This window comes from Chelon labrosus, assembly GCF_963514085.1.
Source record: "Chelon labrosus genome assembly, chromosome: 8".
Taxonomy (NCBI): domain Eukaryota; kingdom Metazoa; phylum Chordata; class Actinopteri; order Mugiliformes; family Mugilidae; genus Chelon; species Chelon labrosus.
In genome coordinates, this window is record NC_140358.1 from 12098218 (window position 1) to 12121961 (window position 23744).

The following is a 23744-nucleotide window of genomic DNA, read 5'->3' on the forward strand; positions in this document are numbered from 1 at the left end:
GAACCACCTCTACACACTCCCTGTTGGTGGTTAGGGGCTGCAGGTGGGGCCTGGACCTCCAGAAATGACTGGCTACGCATGTTTTTATTTATTATTGTAAGAATGCACTGCTTTTATTTTAAACTAAGCAATCCTTATTGACTGAGTTGACAACTTGTGGCTGCACCGAGCATATCCATTAGTACACTTTGCAGTTAACTGTTTCCACCTGTATATTCTTAATGTGTCAACCATTAACAGTTACACAGTGAGCTGTGTACGTCCAGCGGGGGGGGGCAGCGTGAGCGGATATCTTCCATCTTCCAGGCTGGAACAAAAGAAGACAGAAGTATTGGATTCAGTCACTCCAAGATCAATAAATAAATAAATAAAAAGTTTGTCAGAATCTGTATAGCCCTTGTGATTTCCCACGAATAACAGGGAGAATACTGGGCATGTATGCACAAGCACACATCAGCCTGCTTGTCCTGTTAAAACTCCTCCTTATTATCACGTCAATCTCTCATGGGCAACGCAGCCTGTCCAGCAGGTGGCGTCCTTCATCCAGAGTCCAGATTACACGACTGCAACAGGTAGCAAACTTTGAAACCTATTCAAATTTTCTTTCTATGATAAAATATAAATGGTTATGATGACATCTGAAATAGGTTGAAATAGGTGTCTGATTGCTTTTAGGGGGGAAAAAAATCGTTATTTAATCAAAAATGTATTTTTATTAGTGGAGTTCCATAGTGATGCTTAAATGTGTGACACTTTGACAGGTAAAATAAAGATGTAAAGTTAATGATGTGTTCATTGATCAAATCTGAATACAGAAATTCATGGCGAGTTGACGTTTTATGGTGAGTATTTACCTGAGTGACCGTAATGTCTGTTCTGTGCAATATGATGCAATCCAGTAGCTCAGAACTGACTCACTGACCACAGCCTGTAAACATGGGCAGGCTTCAACATCTGTAATATCACCCGTACCAGTCTGAGAGGTTGTTTTCAAAGCCTGGACTCACTGCCATGTTTGTGAGTAGTGAGGTCTGACAAGCCAAATTTGGATTTGTGAGGCTGAATAAAAACGGCAGCCTTGGTGCTGAGTGTGTCCAAGTGAGAGTGTGCACGCTGCCTTCTCCAGCAAATTTAAACTACACACCAAAGTTTCACTGGTTGGGATTTTAAATATTAAAAAATTGTGCAATATATCATGTCTCAAAGGTATAAATTTGCATACATATTCCAAAACTCCAAAATGAACAGGGAAGTAGAAAATCTTCTGATCTCAGCTTTATTTTATTTTTAACTATTTAACATTAAGCGTTTGAGTAAGCTGTGCTCAAATAATGTGTTTTGACTCTGTATAACAGCTGATATTTCTGTCTGGGGAGGTTCTAAGGCATTCAGGTCATGGTCTATTGAAAAACAAGCTGAAACAATGAACTTGTTGGGGTCTCTTGAAGACGTTTCACCACTCATCCAAGTAGCTTCTCCAGTTCTAAAAGACAAGTGTGGAGTTGGGGGTTCATTTGAAATATCTGTGGCTGGTGCACACCAGGAACTCACATGACTATGTCTTTTAATGCTGTATTTGATGAATTGTACTCTAACGACCCACTAATGTCCAGAAAACCCAGTTTGACATATATGGCATCCTTTATTACTCTTTACTACTCTTTTCAAACCATCTGTCCCCTTTGGCTAAAATGTGGACGTTGTTGTCTTCAAAGAAGCGTCCTTTGTCCTTCAGGCTGATATTTCGTTTACACTTCCCTGTGGAGTAAGTACAGTCTAACACTGTAAACCGAAGTGCAAGCTGACATTTTCATACGAACAGCGCAGTTTGCAGGTGGGGTCAAAGGTGATATTTCCAGAAGCTCACAGCTGGAGAGAGCTCACACAAATTCCACTTGGATTATTTTATTAAGAAATTGGGGCCCGGAGATTTAAACCTGCAGCTGGAACAAATGTTTCATGACCGTCTGTAAAGCCGTGACTAACCGGACTCAACTACTACAAATTGCTATAGCTTTGAGAAGGGAAGCAGGACACTTCCCCGTGGCGCCCTGCAGGGAGCAGATTTGGCTTTTGTGATGGGAGCCCTGTCAGAATCGTGAGTAAGCAGGACTAATGCTTTTGTATGGAGGCCAGAATTACTAGAGATTTACCAGAACTTGGAGGTCAGTACAAGGAAATAATAAGAGCTGAAGGGTCTGTGCACAGGGGAGGGTTACACTTATGTACGCTGATTAATGTTCCTGTGAGTTCGATGTGATGTCTTCCCCTCCGAGTACAGTTCCTCTTTGAGGATTGTTTCAATATTTATTTCGTGATATATAAGCAATGGCCTCAGTATTTGTGACTGTAATTAGCTGGATCTCCATGTTTGAAAGTGGCATGCTGGAGGATGAGGATGAGGATGATTTCCTGAAATACTAGATTCTTGTGCCTGCATGCTCTGGAGATAATTTGAACGTTGGCTTTCCCAATGAGTGTTCAGATCACTAATTAATCAGCCAAAACAAATCCCAAGTGTAGCTTTTAGCTAGATGGCATCACACTCAGCGGTGTATCCAAGTGTGTCTGTGTGTTTGTGTTCATCTAAGCCTCTGAGTTTAACCTCTTGTCTCTGTGTTTTTATAAGCTTTTGTTGCCTTTGTGAACAGATGGCTCTAAAATCCACCTCACGTTCTCTCTGTATGTGCATGAACGGCTTGGAGTTTCCGACCACTTGTAGCACAATTAAGCCACACGATGCACAACGCACAGTCATGCCACTGGTTTTAATAAACCTTTTTGTTATTAGCTAATATATAGATATTTTATAAACAAGTTTGTAATTAATCACAAAAATAAGATTTCCTTACAAATATACAATCTAAAACCAATCTTTTTTTTTTTTTTTTTTTTTGCCAAGTCTGTTTATGTTTCTGTGTTATGTTGTCTCCCAGTTGATGGTTTCAGATGTCAGCACAAATGCAGATTAAAGATTAGAGGGAAATAAATATCGAAAAGCATAATGAACTGCTCTTAACTTAAATAAATACGAAACGAGCACATATCTTTCTTTTTTTTTTTCAACATATTTGTCAGCTCATGAACTACTTTACTGCGATTTAAAGAATTTTATTGTGTGATCTTTCTGAATTAATTGCTGAGGGTGACTAAAATGTTATGTTTTCCTTCTCAGGAGTCTAGTATGAGGCTTTCAACGTCTGTCAGCCAAAGGGGAATAAGAGCTACAACGTGTTTGTTTTAGCTGTAAGAAAGATAAAGTTTCCAGCTTCAGCCTCCTTCCCTTGAAGATATTTGCATTGAGGTAAGAGAGCAGAAGAAGCAGCGGTACTGAGTGGTGAATGGAACTTTGCTTCCACTTCGTCGTCACAGAAGAAGGGGGGGGTTTATAATGCAACTTGAGAGACTTTTAGGAACTGCTGTTCAACAAGGAAGAGGGGAAGCAGAGAGAGGAAAGGGCTTGAATTAGGGATTCGGGCTTTCACCTCACGATACCCAAGAAAAACGAACAGGGAAAGTTTTAATCCTCATTTAGCCGACTAGTGAGCAACTTAAGCCTTTGTTTCAAGCTGTTTCCTTTCTGAGAAGACCCACAACAAAAATGTAAGTAAATACGTTTTTACTTATTTAGCCTGTCCACTATGTTGGTACAACGTGTAAAATGGTAAAGTATTAGTTTTTAATAGCGCATTGGAATCAGGAAGTGGTACTCACACGTGGCATTAAACTGACATCCTTTGTAGTACCAAAAGGCGCTCTCCAATAAACCCGCGAATATGTGCGTAATGGACAAATAAGGCGCACAGTGAGTGTGAGTTCACACAGAGAGGAAAAGAGTTTGAGAAATAAGCGAGGAAGAGAAGTAAACGTGAATGAATTGGGTTGTTTCGGGAGTAATCAATAACTGCCATGTGTTAACTTCATTTCTTCACTCATCCATCCTTTCATTATAAACTTGTGTCTCGGTTAACTCTGCTGTCAGTCTGTATCCACAAAGGCGGTGTACAATTACACACATTTGTTTTACTGAACTGTAATTTTAAGTTTATTACACTTTTAGTCAGAGGCTGCGGTCGCAGACGCGTTTGCATAAAGGAAAGAAAAAACACATGGTGTGTTCACTGGCTCCCCGCAGAGTCCGCAGTATTTAAAAGAATCTTTGTACGATTGAATGTAAATCAACTCTTAAATCAGCGGTGAAAATAAATGATGAGTACATACGGGCCTGTAACACATGTCAGTTTGTGATATGTCACTCAGAGAAACTTTGTGCACAGGTGATGATATGTACAGTCTACTTCATGCAAATATAACATGCTAATAGTCTAAATCGACATTTGTTATTTTACTCACCAGGAAAGAGTAGGTGGATAAAGATGCCCATGACACTGGTCAGAGTCTGATCAAGTCCAAACGCCATATTTAATCTACAGTGAAGCTTCACTGAAACCAGCAAATATGAGTATTTTTAGTTTTGCAGTGACTTATTTAATCATTAAACACACTGTGGATTGTTTCATTGAATAATCACAAAGACTCTAAAACAGTCGAAATAATGTGAGTGCTTTTGTAATTAACATGGCTATAAACCCCATATTAGTAATGGACTTTAATGTAAGACAGATGAAAGCTGCAAATCATGAAATGCTTGAAACAAGTTTTCTTTTAAAAAAAATAGAATTTAAAAGCTTCCCTCATACTCAAATACTTTTTAACCTGCTATTTATTTACGTTGGACTTTGTTTTTACACATCACATAAACAATCAACTATTTATCAAATGCAATCTTATTTGTGAGTATAGAGGCATCACATGAAACTGGAGGTGCGAATCACAATTTCGATGTTTTGAGCAGCAGGTGAAAGTCGCACCGGACTCGCGCCGGACCTTGCCTTTTCAGCGGCCTCCCCGCCGTGCAAGTAACAGGACCCAGGCTGAGGTCATGCTCGGGGAGAGACAGCTGCCTGCCGGCCTTTGCAGCTCCGAGGGTTGCGTTTTTTTGGACTCCGCGGGGAACTGAGGCGTCCCGGGCGTGCGGTTTATTTTCTCGGAAACTTGTGAGGATAAAGAGTTTGCGGTGCGGTTCTTTGTGTCCTGTGGAGGTTGATAAAGGTCAGCAATATCCCCGCGGGGAAAAAAGAGCAGGGCTGGATGTGAGCAGCAGCAGAAAGACTTGAAAGAAAGCAGGACACGTGTTGAAGCCAATGTGTCAACTCAACATCTGATGCAGAGGAGGTTTTAATAATAATAAACCAAAAACGTAGTACATCACCATCCAGTACAGTCTGCTAAAACGTTATAGCAGTAAAGCTATGGCAACATTGCATCAGCTGCTCAGGTATTTCAGGAAACAGCTTCCCTGTTCCGTATATGGTGTTAGTTAACGTTTGTCTCAGTCACACACACACCCATGCACACTTCACAGTGTTGTGGCAGTCACTCACAACTGCTTGCCAACACTTAAGACACCTCATGCTTTCATGTTTACCTTGTTGGCAAACCCTCGTTGTGTGTTAACCTTTCTGCATCACAACACAGTTTCTAAGTAACCGCAGTGACAAGGAGCATAAAAGATGTGGGAAACCGTCAAGAAGAGAGCATGTGATAAGCAGAGGCAGAGGGCCAACTGGCGTGGCTCGTGTGCCCTGTATCAGTCCACGTGGTCGTTAACACACACACAGAGGAGTAACTGACACCATGGCGTTTCCTCCGTGACTGCCTCTTTCATTAACAGCATTGTCTCCTCATGAGCAGTGGCTGCCGTTATGTACAGGACTGTGTGTGTTGATACTCGTGATGCAGGCAGCGACACAAATCCAACACATGTGACAGTGGCCTCTATACTTAGGCCTTTAAAGGCCCGCGTCTGTCCTGTCCTTCCTTTGTAACAGCACATGAGCAAGTACTTCATAGCCCTCACCTCTCTGTTTCTACATTAAGGGGCTGTTTTGAAAGTAGCTGCCATGCTAACTCAGATATGAAACTCTGTAGTGTGCTGCTTCTGAAAGTGTGCTTTGAGAGATGGTTTAATGCAACTCAAAGTAACACACAGAGAATCTGCTCAACCATAAAAGTGTATTCATTCATCAGTTTTATTCATTACGACAATTAATTAACAGTGGAGACTTTGCATCTCACACTTGGATTGCTGACGTCTTGGCTAAACTTGCACTGAGCAAAGTGTTTTTACAATAATATAGCCTCAAGGTGCTGACTTTGGTTTCACAGTCAAAGTCAAAGCTATCCAGTCGGAACCACTGGGAAAAAAAGAGTTTTGCATTTAATTTTTGCATCATAGTTGCAGCATCTTTGCTATTTCAGCACCATAACGTGTCATTTCTAAAGGTCACTTTTTCATTATAATAACATTATAGTGAGTCATAGTGTAGATATACACCAGAAGGGTGGGGACAGGTTAGTTTCCCAGAGTAATGATGGTAATATGATACAGATCATTTCTGCAAAATGTAATTTATCAGTATGTCACGGCATCTGGGGAGGAAAATACAACAGCAGCATATGCAGAAGCAATAAGCAGGATAAAAGCTGAACGGCAAGTAATGTAATACAGATATATCACACTGCCTACTTTCAGAATAATGGGCATTTGGGTAATTCATTTCCATATCACTGATTGTTTGAATAATTTTTTAAGCACAAGTGTGCCAGACAATGCTGAAATGTAACACTTAACTAGTTTTCTTTCTGTAGTGGTGAAGTTTGTTTTTGGATCGTAGGACAGAAGAAACAAGTAATTTGAAGATGGCAACTTGGGGTCAGAGAAAATACGACGGGGGGTTTATTAAACACACTGCTCAACTTCAAAAGGTTTATTCCGACTTAATTAAGACGTTAATTGGAGGGCTGCACATTTACATGACTTTGTGAATGAGCTCAGTCTTGCTCTGTCGCCTTATTGTTGAGAGTCGGGGAGTCGTGTGTGTGTGCAAACACTGAAGGGGCTTTCATCGTGGGGAGTCAGTTACAAAGAAATCCCCCTTTTCAAACTCTCTTTTCAGCACAAAGGCGGTCCTCTGAGCTATGAATAATCACATTACACGCACGTCGCATGAGCACATAGGCAGACACGTGGCCACTCGCAGAAGAATCTGTCCCATTAAGAGCACCTTCTTTGTCCAGTACGACACACGCATGTTGAAAAGATGCCCTCATTTAAAAGGGCTGGAAGTGTTTCCTGTGTGAGGCCTTCACTGCAGCCTCCTGCCACTGCTCTGTTCCCTTCCACTTCTTTTCTGGTTTGCTGCCACGTGGAATAGTCGGTTATATCTGGGTCTATGTTAAGATGTTTTGCAAATGTGTGATCTTGTCAGGTTTAGGCTTTAGTATCTCTCTGTGTTGGTCACAGGTTGTAGTGACAGGTGACCTGTCCTGTGTATATATATGTGTGTGTTCCAGGTGGTCTTGACTTTATTTGTTCGGCCGCGTCAACGTTGTTTTTGTTTGTGTACATTTCACTGTTTCACGAGAGTCCTGACACAACTCACTTTTGACCTTATTATCCATTGACATGACACCAGAGCTTAACTGGCTCCGTTTTCTAATCAGAGCCGTTCAGACTAATTTGGCTCTGCTTTGACATGGAAATGCCAGCCTGTCAAGGTGCTCTCCCTATTTCCAGAACAAAAGCAGAGTGACTGAGTGCTCACCATTGTTTCTGGCAGTCAAAAACAAGGGCAAAATAGCATAAATGTCGACAGCACAGCGGGTAGTTTCCTGAGGACAATGCGGTGGAAGGTGTCAGATACCCATCTTCGATTTACAAAACAATAACTCCCCAAGTGGACACGCCTCGAGGGACTCCTTTATTTAGAAAAAGGATAAGTGGTTGTGAACCACAGATAAAATGGTGAAATTGGCACAAAGGTGCCCTCAATCAGCTGCACATAGAACACAAAGACGCAGGACAGACACAAGCAAAACAACCGACAAGACTGGACCTGAGACGTAGCTTGAAATAGCCTTTTTTTAGTGGAAGTCAATGGAGTGAAGGAAGGAAAAATTGTTCTATACTGGAAAAACCCTGCTCAGAACTCAAATAAATATGTTTAAGCTAAAACGTCTATAAAGAGTTATTACTCTATTGTTATTTGTGAACAATAAGTTGGCCCAACACAAAAATGTTAAAATACAAGAAAAAGTTAAAGCATTATGGGTAATTTTTTATTTAAATTTGTATATTGGCTGCAATTGATGGAACGTGAAACACAGCCGTCACATTTTTCTAGTACAAATCACCCAGTTTCCTGTCCTACATATACTCTATATACTGTTATATACTTTTCATAGTTGTTACCTTCATGACTTTAATTCCTCTGCCCCTCCTCCATCACAGAGCTGCAGCGATGGCGCCCTCTCTCCTCCAGGCCTACAGGAGGCGCTGGTGGATGGCTGTGACGGCGGTGATCGAAAACCTGCTGTGTTCGGCTGTGCTGCTGGGTTGGGGATCCCTGCTCATCATGCTGAAGGGGGAGGGCTTTTATTCCCACCTTTGCTCAGGTAAACTCTTCTGCTGGGGTTCCTGCAGACACGGTGGCTCTTTAAAGGCTCGAAAACAAAGTTAGCAAGTTTATGAGGATGAGTTTAAATCGATGACATGTAAAGTTCTGCTTGGGTTCTGAGAGAGACTACAGACAGAATAAAACATCCACTTTCTATGCATCCCTACCCCTCTAAAACGCCAATCATATCTATTTGAAGAATCTATTGTGTTATTTTTGATCTAACTGGGATTTAGACTGAAAACTGTATAATTACTCCATTTACTGTTTTACATACTGGGTTATAAGAGGATGGAAAAGGTTAAAAAATAGAGGCTGATTGTGCATATATTTCTAAATAAAGAACATCTGAATACCTCAAATAATGAGGAAGCCAATGTCAACACAAAGGTTTGACTCTGAAACAGTGCTACCCCAACTTATTTTTGGCTTAAAGCAAATCTACTTTTGCTCCCACTATTACAGATAGCAGCTGTGACCTGGCGCTATTTAGCGCTTTGGCAGGTGTTTATTTGTATTTTGACAATGGGATAGATCGGCAGGTGCTTAAGATGCAGTCACAAAGCTTCACAGGTGTGTAGGTGAGGGAAAAAGAAAGATCAAGCTTGAAGATATGTGGGGTCAGAGTAGTCACTCAAAGTCTGGATGTAAGGATGTTAACCAGCATCGTGGATGGCGTGAACCCATCTTCGTCCTTGGTCGCATCTCTGATCTTCTCTATCTCCTGCATCCTTGTCCCCACAGAGAATGACTCCATAAATGTGAACTCCAGTAACAATGGTTCGGAGGTGTGGCCCAGCTGCGTGGACCAGGAGGAGATGCTGAATCTGGGCTTCACCATTGGCTCCTTCTTGCTCAGCGCCACAACCCTTCCGCTTGGTATCCTGATGGACAAATTTGGCCCGCGTCCAATTCGGTTGATGGGCAGGTAATAAAGAAAATCAAAGAAGTGTCACGTTTTTCAGGGTGTGGTCCTATACTACTTACTCATTTACGCCTTCACTACTACTACTGCTACCGACGTTATAGAAGAAAAAAGAAATGCAGGCAGATCACATTCCCAGATAGAGTAGGCGAGGCTGTAGGACTAGTTGTGAATATAGTAGTATAGTACTTACAGTTCTCATACAGTTATGTATCATCATCTGTCTTAAATGAGTTCAGGAAAGAGACACAGTTCACACAGTCAGAGTCAACACTATGCAAATAAAAACCAGACCTATGTTTAGTTTATTTAGGTATGAACGTATGTTTTAGAGCCATATTTAGAGCCAGTCTGACTCCTTTTTGTGGCACTTTCACTTTATAATGAGTCAGAAGCATTGACTCAGAAACTGAGTCACCAGTTAGTCACCAGCTAGTTATCTCATTGTATTTTTAACTCTGGGAGTTTCTACACGTTTTGCCTCATTTTAATTTATTGCTTTTCTCTTGTTTCAGTTTATGTTTCGGCCTGTCTTGTGTTATCATGGCTGCGTCTGGCTACAACCCACAAGGTGAGTACAAGCCAGCATATAATAACAGATGTGTGAGATGTCAAGTACACAAATCTCCAAGTACAAATCTCAAAATCTGGGCTGCTGTATACATGTGGTCGTGCTTGATTGTTCAGTTGGAGCGGTTGGGAGGTGACAGGTTGCGAGGCCGATCATCCAGAACAGCAGCATTCCCTGTGTCACTATATGAGGCGGTAGATTTGTGCATTCAGACAATTCGCCAATAGATGCAAAGGGCAGAATCTAAATTAAAAAGTCAAAAAGCCCCTTTCAGACCCTTTCAACAACACGGTTGTGTGGTCTGTGTTGCCAATATAAACCACACAGACGATTAAAAAGCTACAGATGCGATCAGACAGGTGCATGATGGTGTAAAATCGACAAGTCATGCGACAAATCATCACACTAACTCACATTTTGAAATCCCGCCATATCAAATGCACACCTGGAAATGCCTGAAAATAAAGTTTAAAGACATTTCTTCCCTGAACATACTTTATACAATGTTCCTTTTGGATCATTTAACAACATGTGAAACCTCCCCCATCCCGCAGTGTAGCAGGTTTTCATTGCTCATAACCATTTTGCCAAATGCAGAAGTTTAAGAATGGCAAGCAAAGACCAAACCAAAGTAGGAGCTAACAATTGATGATGGATAAGTTTGTGGCCTAAGGTAATTTAAAAATCCTAGGCCATACACATCACTATAGTCCCCTTCTATACGTACACTCCAGCCGCTGTGAAGCAAAGGGTTCCTTTCTTTATAAAAGTCAGCATCTTCAGCTGTGTGGTGATAGTGATCTTTCTGCCACATTTGAGTTCAGCAGCCCACAATGAAGGAACACCTTCACCTAGTCTTTCCACTTTGTCCTGGGTTGAGAAGACCATCGAGGTAGCACATGACTGTTGACCATTTCCTCAGACAGTACTGTCCATGTTGGACAAAAGACACTCCATCTTTTCTTCTTGGAGAGTAAACCTCATTCTTCTGTGTTTCTCTTTTTCTCTGCAGTCCTGTCAGCGTTCATCTTCTTGGCTCTTTCCCTGAATGGCTTTGGAGGAATCTGCCTGACCTTCACCTCTCTCACGGTGAGATACACAACGAGCAGGAAAACAAAAAGCCACACATTCTGACTGATTAACATACAGTATATGTATAGAGTGCTGGTGTTTACACCTGGGACTTTTAATATAGTCATACTGAATCCCCTATTCTCATCGATTTATACATAAAAAACACAAATTCTGGTGCCAAATCCCGAGTAATACTTTTAAAATCAGAATCTTCTTTTCGACAGTACTTAACATGTCGCTAAAGACAGAGAAAGAAGACAGAGATGCTCTTCAGTTGAGGTGCAGCGGTTTAGCAGTACGTACTGTAGTGGTTGGGCCTTGCTCAAAGCAGATGCAGTGCACTTGTTTTCAGGCCTGCTTCTTAATTACTGGCATCGATTTTATTGGTTGTGATCAGATTTGTAATGAATCTTCTCTGTGTCTGTTTTCATTGTTTGGGTGACAAAGGCCCTCCCTTTGTCATCTGGAGCTCATGCTTGCTTTCGACTTCTGTACATCTGACCCAAGTGCAGAAATCTGATTATATCGTTATCTGTGTCACAGAGGCTGCCTTTGCATTCACGCTATGTATTCTATGTGTGTGTGTCCTCACGTACAAAAACATAGTTGTTAAAGTGAACATTGATAGTTGCCAAGCAGCTGCATATCTGCCTCTTTTCGTCAAGTTAAGTATTGTCATCTAGAAGAAAATGTAAATTTTAAGGGGGATTAAATTAATTTGGCACCAGAATGATTTTTTTTTCTTCTACTGACAGCTTGTTCCGAATTATAGTGCTGAAACTACAAATAAAACTCCCTCTGTGGTTACATAACTCATATTCCAAGAAAGTACTGATGAAGGGTTTTGGTCCTGGAGTGAATGAGCTGAAAAGTTTTGGTAGTCTCAGCATGGCCTCAGGAACAGTGTGTGTAATGGCCTAGAGTTGTTTGTTGACATTCACGTCAGGCATATATATTTCTGTGTGAAGTGTCAGCTGGTACAGCCTCCTGGCAAGGTTTGTGCTGTGCGTAGGTACAGCATGTTACTACACATGACTTTTCCCATAGGGAAACTCTCCCCTTTGTGTTGCACCAATAACGGTCCGCGATTGACCACACACCCTCCCCAAAGCTCTGCCCACTTACCTCTACTTAAAATACTCAAGGACACATTTTCAACCTTTCTCTTCCCTCTCACCTCAGGCTTCCTCCTGTTTCCCCGTCAGCCCAGCAGTCTGTAGAAAATCAATACACAACCTTTTCAACTCGGCATGACTGTGCACTTTTGCCGTTGTACAAACGTGCGTGCATGTTGGCCTCCATCAACATGAAACAGATGTTTAATAATGAAGGTTTGACCTTGTCCAAAAACCTTTTTCTCCGAGTGTGTTGGCCTGACTTTGGAGAAAAGAACATCTCGGACACCCGTCGGGTTGAATTAATCGTCATCTATATTTTATTGAAAACTGCTGACGATGCAGATACTCGGCTGACATGGCAGATTAACTGTAGTTTGTCCCAAAACTAAGTATCACCCACATAAACATGGTTTTAGATGACTGTTAACAAAACAGCATAAATTATTGAAAAGACAGAATGTAACTTGCTCTTATTCTAACCCACAGGTGTCAAACATACGCCCCGCGGGCCAAAAGCAACCCGCAAGAGGGTCTAATCTGGCCCGCAGCATGAATTTGCAAATGTGAAAATTAGATAGAAGACAGCAATCTTTCAATGAAAGTAACTTCTATTCCTAATTTGTCTGCTGTTTTAGTGAGAGAAGTAGACAGAACACAACACTGAGACCCAGGACTAAACAGCAGACAGCAATGTGCCCAAATTGCACTTTTTAATTTTTTTTTAAAGGATAGTTTATTAAATTTTGCTGTTATTTATAGGTTTGTTATGCTGTTAAGTTACTGGTCTGGCAGGTCAAATTGGGTTGTATGGGGTCCCTGAACTAAAATGAGTTTGACACCGCTGTTCTAAGTGATGAAACAAAAATATGAATTTAGGGTAAATCCATATAAAGAGATGCACATCTGGAACATTTCTGTCCAATGATGAAAGTCAGACACTAATATGATTATTTAAATCATTGGCAAAACAAAATAGGGAAACAGAAATTTATCCTTCAAGCATACAAAATTGCCAGCAAGCACGATGAGATATGAGACATCACAAAGCATGTCTCTTCTTTGCATTCTCAGGGGAAAAAATGCATATTTATACACGCATGAGGTTTCACCGTCTGAAAAAAAACCTTTCCAATGTAGGTACTGATGATTTTAACTTAGACTTAGACTTTGACTGTATTGATCGACAAGGGAAATTGCTTGGTCACGGTAGCTCAGTACAAGTCAAAAAAATGGACATGGAGTTACATAATGGTGAGTTGATGTACAGCTGGATTGAGAGTGGTATGAACGATGTCCTATAGCGTTCACTGTGGGAGCGGAGCTGGATGAGTTTGTCAGCTGTTGACTGTTAACACTCAAATAAACCTTATTAGCAATGAACGGCTAGTTTGCTTCCTCAGAGCAGAAGCTGGACAGCATCATGGAAACTCTCTAAGTATGTGACCCAACACACTCACATAATGTTCTATTCGTCACACAAACACAACGAATGTTTTTACACACACATACGCTTGAGTAATGTTCGACCTGTTTTTCCCCGCCTGACCTCCGTGTCTCTCGTTCCCTCTCTCTGCCTGTACGTACTCCTAACTCGGTTGTGTTTATCACCACTGACTGGCATCCACGCTGTTGTTGTGCAGCAAATGAGGGCACAGCACAAGGTCTGAGAGACACGGATGCCATTGTGATTGAAACCATGCGCTTGAGAGCAACAGCTCAAATTATAAAACAAGATCGTCTCTGTCCTTAGCTGTGTGCAGCATGAGGAAATATGGTCAGTCAGCACAGTTCTTGATGAACAACATTGCAAACATGCGCAGACATGAACAGAAACCCTTTTAACTCTAAGGAGAGTATTGAATATTGTCTAATTAAATAACAGGTTAACCTTGATTGTGGCAGTTTACTCTGTCTCACTACATTGCCACTACTATAAACAGTATAGTGCCACACTTCATTGGCAGTATTTGTACACTGTTTATTGTAATAACACTAGTAATAACATGCTAAATATGTAGAGTGTGACGGTTGTGTTAATGTAAACAAAAATTGCATATTTGCATGTGTGTGTCACAAAGGCTGCCTTTGATTTAACGGACCTGCAAAAAAAAAAAAAAACTTGGCTCGACCGGTTTTCTTCTTGGCAGCAGACTGATCACCGTCCTCATTAAAATTAGCGAACCCTTAAAAAACAATGGAAGGCATGGTCCAATGACGGCGTAGTAAGTGGCTCACGCCTCCCTTTTTGTCTGTGTCAACTCTTTGCCGGGAATACACAACCTTCAGGATCTGCTGGTTCACCTGTGTTATATCAGTGCTTGAGGAATGAAAACAGGCCTCCTGCACTGCCAGCAATGTGGGATTGCCCTTAAACTCAATTGGCTGTGCACAGAGGCCTGTCTGATCACATGCTAGTCATAAAGTGGTGTTCAGTTGTGCTGTCAGTCTCTTACCAACAGTCTCACATGGCAGAGAGAGGCATGGCGATTTAGTCAACAAATAGATGCCCTTAGATGGGAGCTGAAGACGACTCAGCTTCCAATGCAATGAGACATGAAAAGTCAGAGTCGGTTTGAGTCTCCCATACAGCTGTTACCATAAGACGCACTTTTTGTATTATATAAATCCTCTGCAGCTGGACCAGACCGCTGCGTCAGTGCTGCACAGGGTGATGGTTTGAGAAAACTATGAACACAGAGAGAGAACAACGAGGTGGAAGGAAGAAGCCGGTTGCTAATCAGCTGTGGTTTAATGATTCCTGCTGGGATCTCCACAGAGAGAGGAGCTGCAGCTGCAGCTTGGAGAGATCAGTGAAACCAAAAAAAGAAGAAAAGAAAGAAAATGTTACACTCGCTACCTATTTTTTTTTTTTCATAAATTCTGTCCTATATGCCGGTATCCTCTCATGCCCCACGTTCCTTCTTTCTCTTCCTTCTACTTATCAGCATTTCTTCCACACGTTCAGAGCTGAATCAAAATTTCAGAGCTAATTAATCTACTATTTGGCCCCTTCTCTCAGCGATTAAAGTCTTAATTAAACTCAGTGCCAAAGTCTTTCAACACCCGAGCGAGTGAGCACAGCAGGAGCAGAGGCCGGGCTGATTAGTCGTGACAAGCGGATGAACAAAGCTCCATTTGGGTGTGACTCTCTGACACCAGCTGACCTCCGTGTGCCTCCATACATTCACGTGTTTCCATCCCCATCTGCCAGAACACATGGATGGGAATCACGCCTGCTGCTGGCACGCCCACACACATTTCTTGCATTCCGTATAGCACACGCATGATTTCAGACGTACCTAGGTCGTCGCTGCTAGCCTTCAGAAAGCAAACATCGGTTAGCTGACGCGGCTGGAATTTCTTTGCTTTAACATTAGCAAGAGATGCAAACTCCCCTGTGTGCACAGAGGGCCCTGCTGCCTGCATTCCACAAACCTCCACGGTCAGAGGAGTCCAGCACTGCAGATCATATAGAGGCCGTAGAGGGATGTGAAGTATTCAGATTCTCAGAAGCTCTGAATGAAGACTGGTGTTCTCTATGATGTTTTTCTCATTCTGGTCAGACAGTCAGGCTCTCTCCTCTGAGCATCCTCAGGAAAGCTTTTTTTTCTTTCTGTTTACCTGAAAACTTTTTGGTGTTAGCTCTCGAAGTGACCTCATGCCCCCCTCCCCCCCCCCCCCCCCCCCCCCCCCCCCCCCGCAACACATACACACACTGTAGTCTGCCGGCCGTAATCTGTCTCAACTGTCGTAATCTTAAAACTAAAGCCAACGCACACACCCACACACCATCTACCGTGCATTTACTCGACTCAGAAGTCAAAAGCAGCTCTAGGAATTTCAATATGGGGTTATAAAGTTCATATAATCATTTTCTGTACTTCTGTAATTGTGAAGCACGCCCTTATAATGACATATTTACAGCCAGCAAACGGCGTCATGATAAATTCGTATTCCAAGAGCAATCAAAAGACATCAGATGTCAGTTACACTTAAAACTGCTATTTCCTGCATTTTTGCACCCGTTTCTGCAGAGATTTATAGTAGTCTACCAAACCGATTTAGTTTTATTGTTTTTCTCTGTCCTAAAGTGTTTTGGCTCTCAACACTCTCATAGCGTTGTTTTTGGCATCAGCAGGCAGCTGTTTCTCACAGAGTGTCTTCTGCACGCTGCTGAACACCAAATAGAAGATGAAATCAAAGAGTAGTTGGATATTTCTGGTGAAGACCAAAGCAAGCATAAAAGGAGTGTGAATGGAGGACTTAAACTCCATTGCTCCATTACTCCTGGATGTGTAAATTATTTGGAAATAAATAAGCCATATGCTAGTGTTGTGTTTGCACCTTGTTGTAAACAACAAAACATTGGAAGACATGGTCCAGTGATGGCGTAGTGAGTCGCTCACGCCTCCCTTTTCGTCTGTGTCAACTCTTTGCCGGGAATACACAACCTTCAGGATGTGCTGGTTAACCTGTGCTATATCAGCGTTTGAGGAACGAAAACAGGCCTCCTGCACTGCCAGCAATGTGGGATTGCCCTTAAACTCAATTGGTTGTGCACAGAGGCCTTGTTGTAAGTTAACGAACGGCTTATAATCAAAATGAGCATCATCATCTGTCTGTTCATTCACTCTCCATCTCAACTTATAGACGTCAGACTCAGTGTTGAACTCATAAATGTCTAATACGCGAGGTCCGCCTCGGTGAGATCAGTGTCAGGGTGTGGAAAGTACCGTGGGTGGGAAAAAGGAGTCCCGACACTGCACGGTGAACTCTGACACAGCGGCGAGATTAGGTGACGCCAGCAGAAGTTTGGTTAAAAAAAATAACCAAAACAACCTGGTCAGTGCTGAGCTGAGACGAGAATAGTGAGCTTGTCATGCCCCACAACCGAAATCCTGCACATGTGATTTTTATTATCATGATTGACCCATTTAAAACTCTAATCAAAGCACACTGAGTGAGCTGCCAGCACAATAGGTCATTGTTATGTTCACTAAGCTGCTTACTACTGTAAATAGGTCGGCCTAATATATGATGTGTCAGTGCCTGGTGCCCACCTCCTTGTCCATTTTGCTGTGTGTCATGCTCGATCTCGTGCTGGGTCCAAAGAACCCAGCAAAGTTCACAAGGACCGGCTATAAATTGGCTTCCACATTTTTAATCCTAACTCGAGGAATTTGTTGAAATTGCAAGAATAAAGGCCGTGAGCGGCGTCTACGTATTGCTTCGTCTGTGTTTGAGCCATGGGGTCAGGACACAAACTGGGTCAAGACTTTGTTTCTTATTTTCCATGACATGGAAACTAATAATTTTTTAATGAGTCTGCTCTGCGGGGAGAGAGACGTGTTACTGGGTGCAGGCGGAAACAGAAACAATGCAAAGTAGCTGTCTGCCCTCTGCTGGCAGAATAACACAGTGAAAACCGCGCGTCCAACTCAGGACGGCTGCGAACACACAGAGTTTCACATTGTCAACGTGAACTTGTTGAACTAGTGTGATAAATGACATCCATAATGTATAATCTGTCTGTGCCTGCAGCTTCCCAACATGTTTGGCGCTCTGAGCTCCACCATCATGTCTCTGATGATCGGCTCCTACGCCTCCTCTGCTGTCACCTTCCTTGGAGTCAAGGTAAATCACACAAATGGACTTCTATAATTACACACTTACATGCTTTTATTAAATAAACCACGCGCATATAAAATAAGTAAGACTTGTAATGGATAGAGGTGACATAATTGCCCAGGGACTGCTCTCTTAAACCATAAAAAAATATTTTACAAGGTGATAATATGTCATTGTGGCATTTATAGCTGGTTCTGTTGCCACCATGTGGTGAAAACCTTACCTTTAAATTTGAATAAACTAACAAACTGCCCCATTCCTCCCTCTCTCTCCTCTACCCAGCTGATCTACGATGCAGGCGTCTCCTTCGAGGTGATCATGTGGACGTGGGCCGGTCTTGCCGGGTTCGTCTTTTTCAACTGCTTCTTCAACTGGCCCACGGAAGGCTTCCCGACACCCGACGAGGTGGACTACAGGTCAGTGTCTCCCAGCGACGCAAGATGTAAATGTGTTTGTCCGAAGCACAACGCTGATCATTTGAAACCTCCTGTGTGCATATAACAGTAAGATCCTCACGCAGCAAGCACTGCCTTCGTCTGACGAGAAGGCTGTTGGAGAGAGACTGAAAAACGGAGACGTCAGACACTCCACAGAGAAGCTTCCTAATGGTCCTGAGGCAGCACCCAGTACGTCAACAAACACGTGTTTCTATCAGTTTAACTTGTGTCTACATCCTGGGGACTTGACCTAACATTAAACCTAATCTACAGCTGAAAATGAATGATTTACAACTACTGTACATTGAGCTATTTGCTTTATATATCATTCTCTCCCAATCATTTAGCTTGTGACCCCTTCAAACAAAACTTTGTTTAATTTAGAGCCCTCTTCGCTGGTTGCTTATCAACAGCGTGGGGTAATTGAAACCAAAAAGGGATTCTTTGTTCTTTAGGCTCCTAAAGAAGCACCTTTGTGTGTCCTGCTTCTCTGTCCTGTTAGATATCTAGCAACCACTCAGCTTGCAAGATTACCTACAGGAAATAGGTTCCCCTTTGTGGCTTTAATACCCCATTGACTTATCCTATATGTCCTAACTGACAGACTGGATGTCCCACTGCCCTGCTCACCTTTTATCTCTCTTTCTTCTTCAGGCACTGTTCCTTTCCGTCGATCCGTGTTCTCTCCCATCTTCCTGTGGAGTCTGGTTACGATGGGAATGACCCAGCTGAGGATCATCTTCTTTATGGGGGCAATGAACAAAATGCTGGAGTTTATGGTCACACATGGTGAAGAACACCGTAAGTGTCAGGCCCTCATCCGCCCCTGCAAGTACTAAGTTATCAAAAACTTTCGAACAATACTAAAATAATGGGTCATGTTTTTGTATTTCAGCTTCTGAGCAGGTTGTGATTAAGGCAGAGAAGAACGGTGAGCAATATCACGATAATGGCTCTAAATTTGCACACTTTACGTAACAAGTCTGCCTTTTTTTTTCTCGTAATTTGACTTAATGTATTCTCTTTCAGTGAGTTTGTACTCGTCCATCTTTGGTACGCTGCAGCTGCTGTGTCTGCTCACATGCCCCCTGATTGGCTACATCATGGACTGGAAGATGAAGGAGTGTGAGGAGGAGACGACTGCCCCATTAGGCATAGAGCAGAGGTACGTGCAGTGAAACATGACAATGAATTTGGGATCCTGTGTCTGGTGGGGCTTAACTAGACCACCCATGTCCTGATATATGTAATCGACCCCACACGTTTTTGATTTCACCTTTACCTGTGTCCATAATCAGTCCGACGAGTGCACCCAAAAGAGACCGTAAGATCCAGAAGTTGACCAACGCCATGAGGGCTTTCATCCTCACCAACATCCTGCTGCTCATTTTTGGAGTCTGCTGCCTCATAGACAATCTGCCTCTACAGGTAACATACACACAAAAATACACACACTGTATGGCAGCCAAACAGCAACAAAATAAGCAAAGAATTAAAAGTCTCAATGAATTTATTGCTTCTTTTCTACCTTAGATCTTGACCTTCATCCTCCACACTGTGGTCCGAGGCTTCATCCACTCCTGCTGTGGGGGACTTTATGCTGCTGTGTGAGTGCTGCGCTTTTACAGTATCATACACATAAACTGAACCTGTCATAAAAAAAAAACATTGTTGTTGTCAAAATGTCACATTTGGAGTGTAAAGTAAAAAATATATCATTTGTATATGACATAGAAATCTTTTAAATAGTAACAATATGGGTCTAGTATTATTTTCCAGTCCATTAATAAGATGATTAACTATAGAGTTTAGCTCTCCGCAATGAGACAATGGACTCTTTTCTGAACCATTTAGATTTATTTCCTAGCACCATATAAACACCAAAAACAAAGCAGCGCTTTACAGTGTGATAAAAGCAACCAGATGTGGTGACTAAAGCAGGGGATTCTGCTGTAATGTGTTCAGAAACCACAGCTCAGCAAGTAATCAGCAAATCCTTTTAAGAAAAACTTCAAACTGTTCAATTTTTTATTGACCATATTGAATCTAATTTTAAACACAGTGTGATATACGCAGATGAGACGCAGTGAACATGATTAGGCCTGCGTTTCTTCATTATCACACAAGACAATATGCAGGGCTGACTGCCCCCCACAGCCACATCAGCATGAAAACAAGCTGTCCCTGGCAATAATTACTATTTTCCATGTCTAGAACAGAAAATAAACTGTAATTCAAAAGTAAATATCCATTTTATTGTTTGCAGTCTTAACGTCCCCGGTTATTCTGCAGTTCAGTCTAATGACATTTTGGTATTTCGGTCTCTAACCACCCAACGTCTCCCCACAGCTACCCGTCCAACCACTTTGGCACGTTGACAGGCCTCCAGTCCATGATCAGCGCCGTGGTCGCTCTGCTGCAGCAGCCGCTCTTTATCGCCATGGTCGGACCACTGAAGGGAGACCCCTACTTGGTGAAGAAACTCACTTATTTCTGCATGCCTGCACACTGAGACACACAGAAACAGACTTGGAGCACTGTACAGTGAGGCACCAAGTGTGTGGAGTTTTATGTGCTTACAGGCATATAAATGATGAGTCTAGAGTACACAGGAAGTATTACAGGAAGAATAGTTGGATTGTTATTGTTAAAAAAGGGAAAAAGAAGTATCATGGTAGCTAGTTTTAGCCACATAAGCTCACATTAATAATAATTCCCCTCATCCCTATAACAATAACTATAATCATATTATAACTAATAATCCTTAGCTGTGATCTAATTGAAGAAACAGAGGTATTTTGGCAAAGCTGGATTGCTACTTTGATCACGACTGAAATATCTCAACGGGGATTGAAAGGATCCCCGTGAAAGTTTGTTTAATGTGTTAGCATGTTAGCATGTTAAACTTAGAATTTCTTATATGTTTGGGTTGTTTTCGTGTGTCCCAAAAGAGCACAATATATTTGTCATTACTTTTACTTGACCCTCCAGTAACTGTAACTCTGTCCTCCCCCTATCTTTCAGATCAACCTCGGCCTACTGATCAGCTCCTTGGCTGGCTTCTTGTTGCCAGGCTACCTGTTCTACCACCGCCGGTGCCTGCTGAGGGAAAAGGAGGCCAGAGACAAGGGTGCCCAGAGCCGGGAGATGCAAGCGCTCAACCACACCGAGGCCAACGGCCACAAACCCCACAGCAACGGCTTCTCTACCGCGGAAGCTTAGGCGACACCAGAGCTGACGTCTGGGGGGGGGAACTGAAGGATTTATTTTTGTACGCGCCTTCAAAATGAGCACCAGCAATCTACTCGTCCGGTTGTATTTTATTTTGATATTCAAGGTTTTCTCTTTTTCGTTCAGTTTGTCTTTGGACATCGCTGGTGCCATTTCTGCTCACCACAAACCACGTCACAGAAAAAAATAGGATTCCTGGTGTTGTGAGTCAGAGTTAGACGTTAAATCCTTTGTGATCTGGGGAGAAGATGTGTCATCAGCATTTGTTGCTGTTTATTTATTTTGGTTTAGGTCAAAAAGCCAAATTAGTCGAAGCCATAGATTTCACAGACAATGTACTTGAAATACAGTTATACTAAGATACTCGTCACAGTCCTCGCTAACGCCAAAGATCTGCTTGAAGATGTTAGGAAAGCTACAGTTTCTATTCAGTGTTGTTTTAACGTTGTGATAATGAGGCAAACTTGTGGTCGATTCATTGTGCTACTTCTACTGTAATCCCCCAAGAAAAGCTCAAAATATATACAACACTATTACAGGCATTCAAGCTATCAAAGAAAATCTGAGTAGCAGACTTCTGGTACGTATGAAGGAGCTTTCTGGGGTATTTTCAAAGCCCAGTTACACACACACACACACACACAGGCATACACATAAAAATATACACCCACAGATAGGCTGGTTGTAGAGATGCCACGACTACCTCCTGTTTCCTTTTTTGTACTGTCTCTCTGCAACTGACTTATATGTCAGTCCACGTTTTCTATTTAGTTTTTTTTGTTTTTTCACATTTGGAAATATAAATCATTTTAATTTAAACACCCACTGTGACAATACATGTTACCGGTACAAAGTTTTCTTCTTGCGTGTTCTCAATCTTCAAAGGTGCAGTTCATTTGGACCTTACATTTCTGGAATTTTTATATAAACAGGAAAAAAAAATTCAAGAAAAATCACAAGGAAAACTAATGTGACTGATTTTAATTGGGACACACAGTGTGTGTCGGCGTTACAGAACACTTTGTACTGCTTTATGCACAGAAATGAACTAGTGTGTGTATAAAATATGTATTTAAGTGAATTTTTTTATACTCTAGTTGCATAAAAAAGGGAAGCGTTATTTTGTAGTGGGGCTTATTATAAATTAAGCTCAGGTGATTTTATTGTGTATTCTGCTTCTTCCTTTTGTCATGTATTGATTTAGGTACAAACAAACAAATTTTTTGTAAATAGAACTGAGGCATGGCTTGTATTTTATTAAATATTTTTGCTTTACTATATATGGGTGTGTACAGTGCATCACAGCTTATTAAATGGGACCGAGGAGACACTGGCCGTGGTTAAACTGAATGACATATAGCTACAAATTGTGTTTCAGTCTGCTGCAGTTGATAACAGAAGATGTGTATTTCTCCCAAAGTGACAGTAACAGATATTCTGTTCATGTTTGTCCTGCAAACAACAACAAACTTAGGAAACTTAGGAATTTCATTGTAATGTATGTTTTTTTTTCTCCACTCAATTTCAGTGCCTACTTAGGTTTTAGTAAATTTATCTCCTCATCTGATGCATTTCTTTCATTTTCTAGTTTTTCTTCATATATGAAATGTGTTCTTGAACCTTTGCACTCTCCCTCGCTGAAGGAGATTCAGTGTTTCATGTCAGCTGTGTGCCTTTACTGCCTGTCCTGGCTTTATTGCAATAGAAGTGAATATAAGATGCACGCCTCTGCCAAACGACTTTCTCTGTAAACCAAAGCCATAGAGCAGCACTTTTCCTCCTCGGGAGAGCGAACAAGAATAAAATACCAGGAAGTTTTTAAAACACTATGCATTAATCCTGCAGTGAAATGTCATGTTTGTTTTTGACTGTCACAGCTGTTGATTCAGCTTCGACGATCTGTATTTTGAGTTGCTTATTATAAAAAGAGCATTTCAGTTGGTGAGGTTTGTCACATCCGTTTCCTTAAAGGGCTTCATAAGTGAGTGACAAATGGCTTCAAGGCTATTGGAGTGCTGTTAATTTTGTAGTTGGGATTCACAAAAGTTGTTGACTGAAATTAGTGTATTAAGGTCATTTAAGACCTCTGACTACAAGACTGGAACTTTATCTGTGTTGTAAGACTATCATCTACAAGGGTGTGTTGAATCATCTTTTCATCTTCTGGAGTAAAGTGTGTTGGTATGTAGTGCGACATGTACACCTTTTTTTTTCCTGCCCTCAATCAGTATATATGCGTGC

General features: G+C 41.8%; 1 protein-coding gene across 2 annotated transcripts; it reads left to right on the top strand.

Moving 5' to 3' along the window:
- The first annotated feature begins 3144 nt into the window (after positions 1 to 3144).
- slc43a1a (solute carrier family 43 member 1a) lies at positions 3145 to 23737 on the top strand. Of its 2 annotated transcripts, XM_084550224.1 has the most exons (15): positions 3145 to 3603; positions 8354 to 8517; positions 9264 to 9447; positions 9960 to 10015; positions 11028 to 11104; positions 17749 to 17841; positions 18118 to 18251; positions 18340 to 18461; positions 18927 to 19073; positions 19168 to 19203; positions 19302 to 19437; positions 19571 to 19700; positions 19806 to 19879; positions 20622 to 20745; positions 21297 to 23737. In XM_084550224.1, the coding sequence occupies exons 2-15, from the start codon at positions 8364 to 8366 to the stop codon at positions 21492 to 21494; spliced, it is 1665 nt and encodes a 554-aa protein (XP_084406350.1). In that variant the 5' UTR covers positions 3145 to 3603; positions 8354 to 8363; the 3' UTR covers positions 21495 to 23737. The 2 variants fall into 2 exon arrangements, with proteins under 2 accessions (XP_084406350.1, XP_084406349.1); XM_084550223.1 differs by lacking the exon at positions 3145 to 3603 and having other exon boundaries at positions 8165 to 8517.
- The last annotated feature ends 7 nt before the right edge of the window (positions 23738 to 23744 follow it).

Coding starts and splice junctions, on each gene's coding strand:
- slc43a1a (XM_084550223.1), top strand. CDS start 8,319: ATGACTTTAATTCCTCTGCCCCTCCTCCATCACAGAGCTGCAGCGATG. Junction 18,252..18,339: donor CCCGACGAGGTGGACTACAG/GTCAGTGTCTCC, acceptor TGCATATAACAG/TAAGATCCTCACGCAGCAAG. Junction 19,438..19,570: donor CCATTAGGCATAGAGCAGAG/GTACGTGCAGTG, acceptor GTCCATAATCAG/TCCGACGAGTGCACCCAAAA.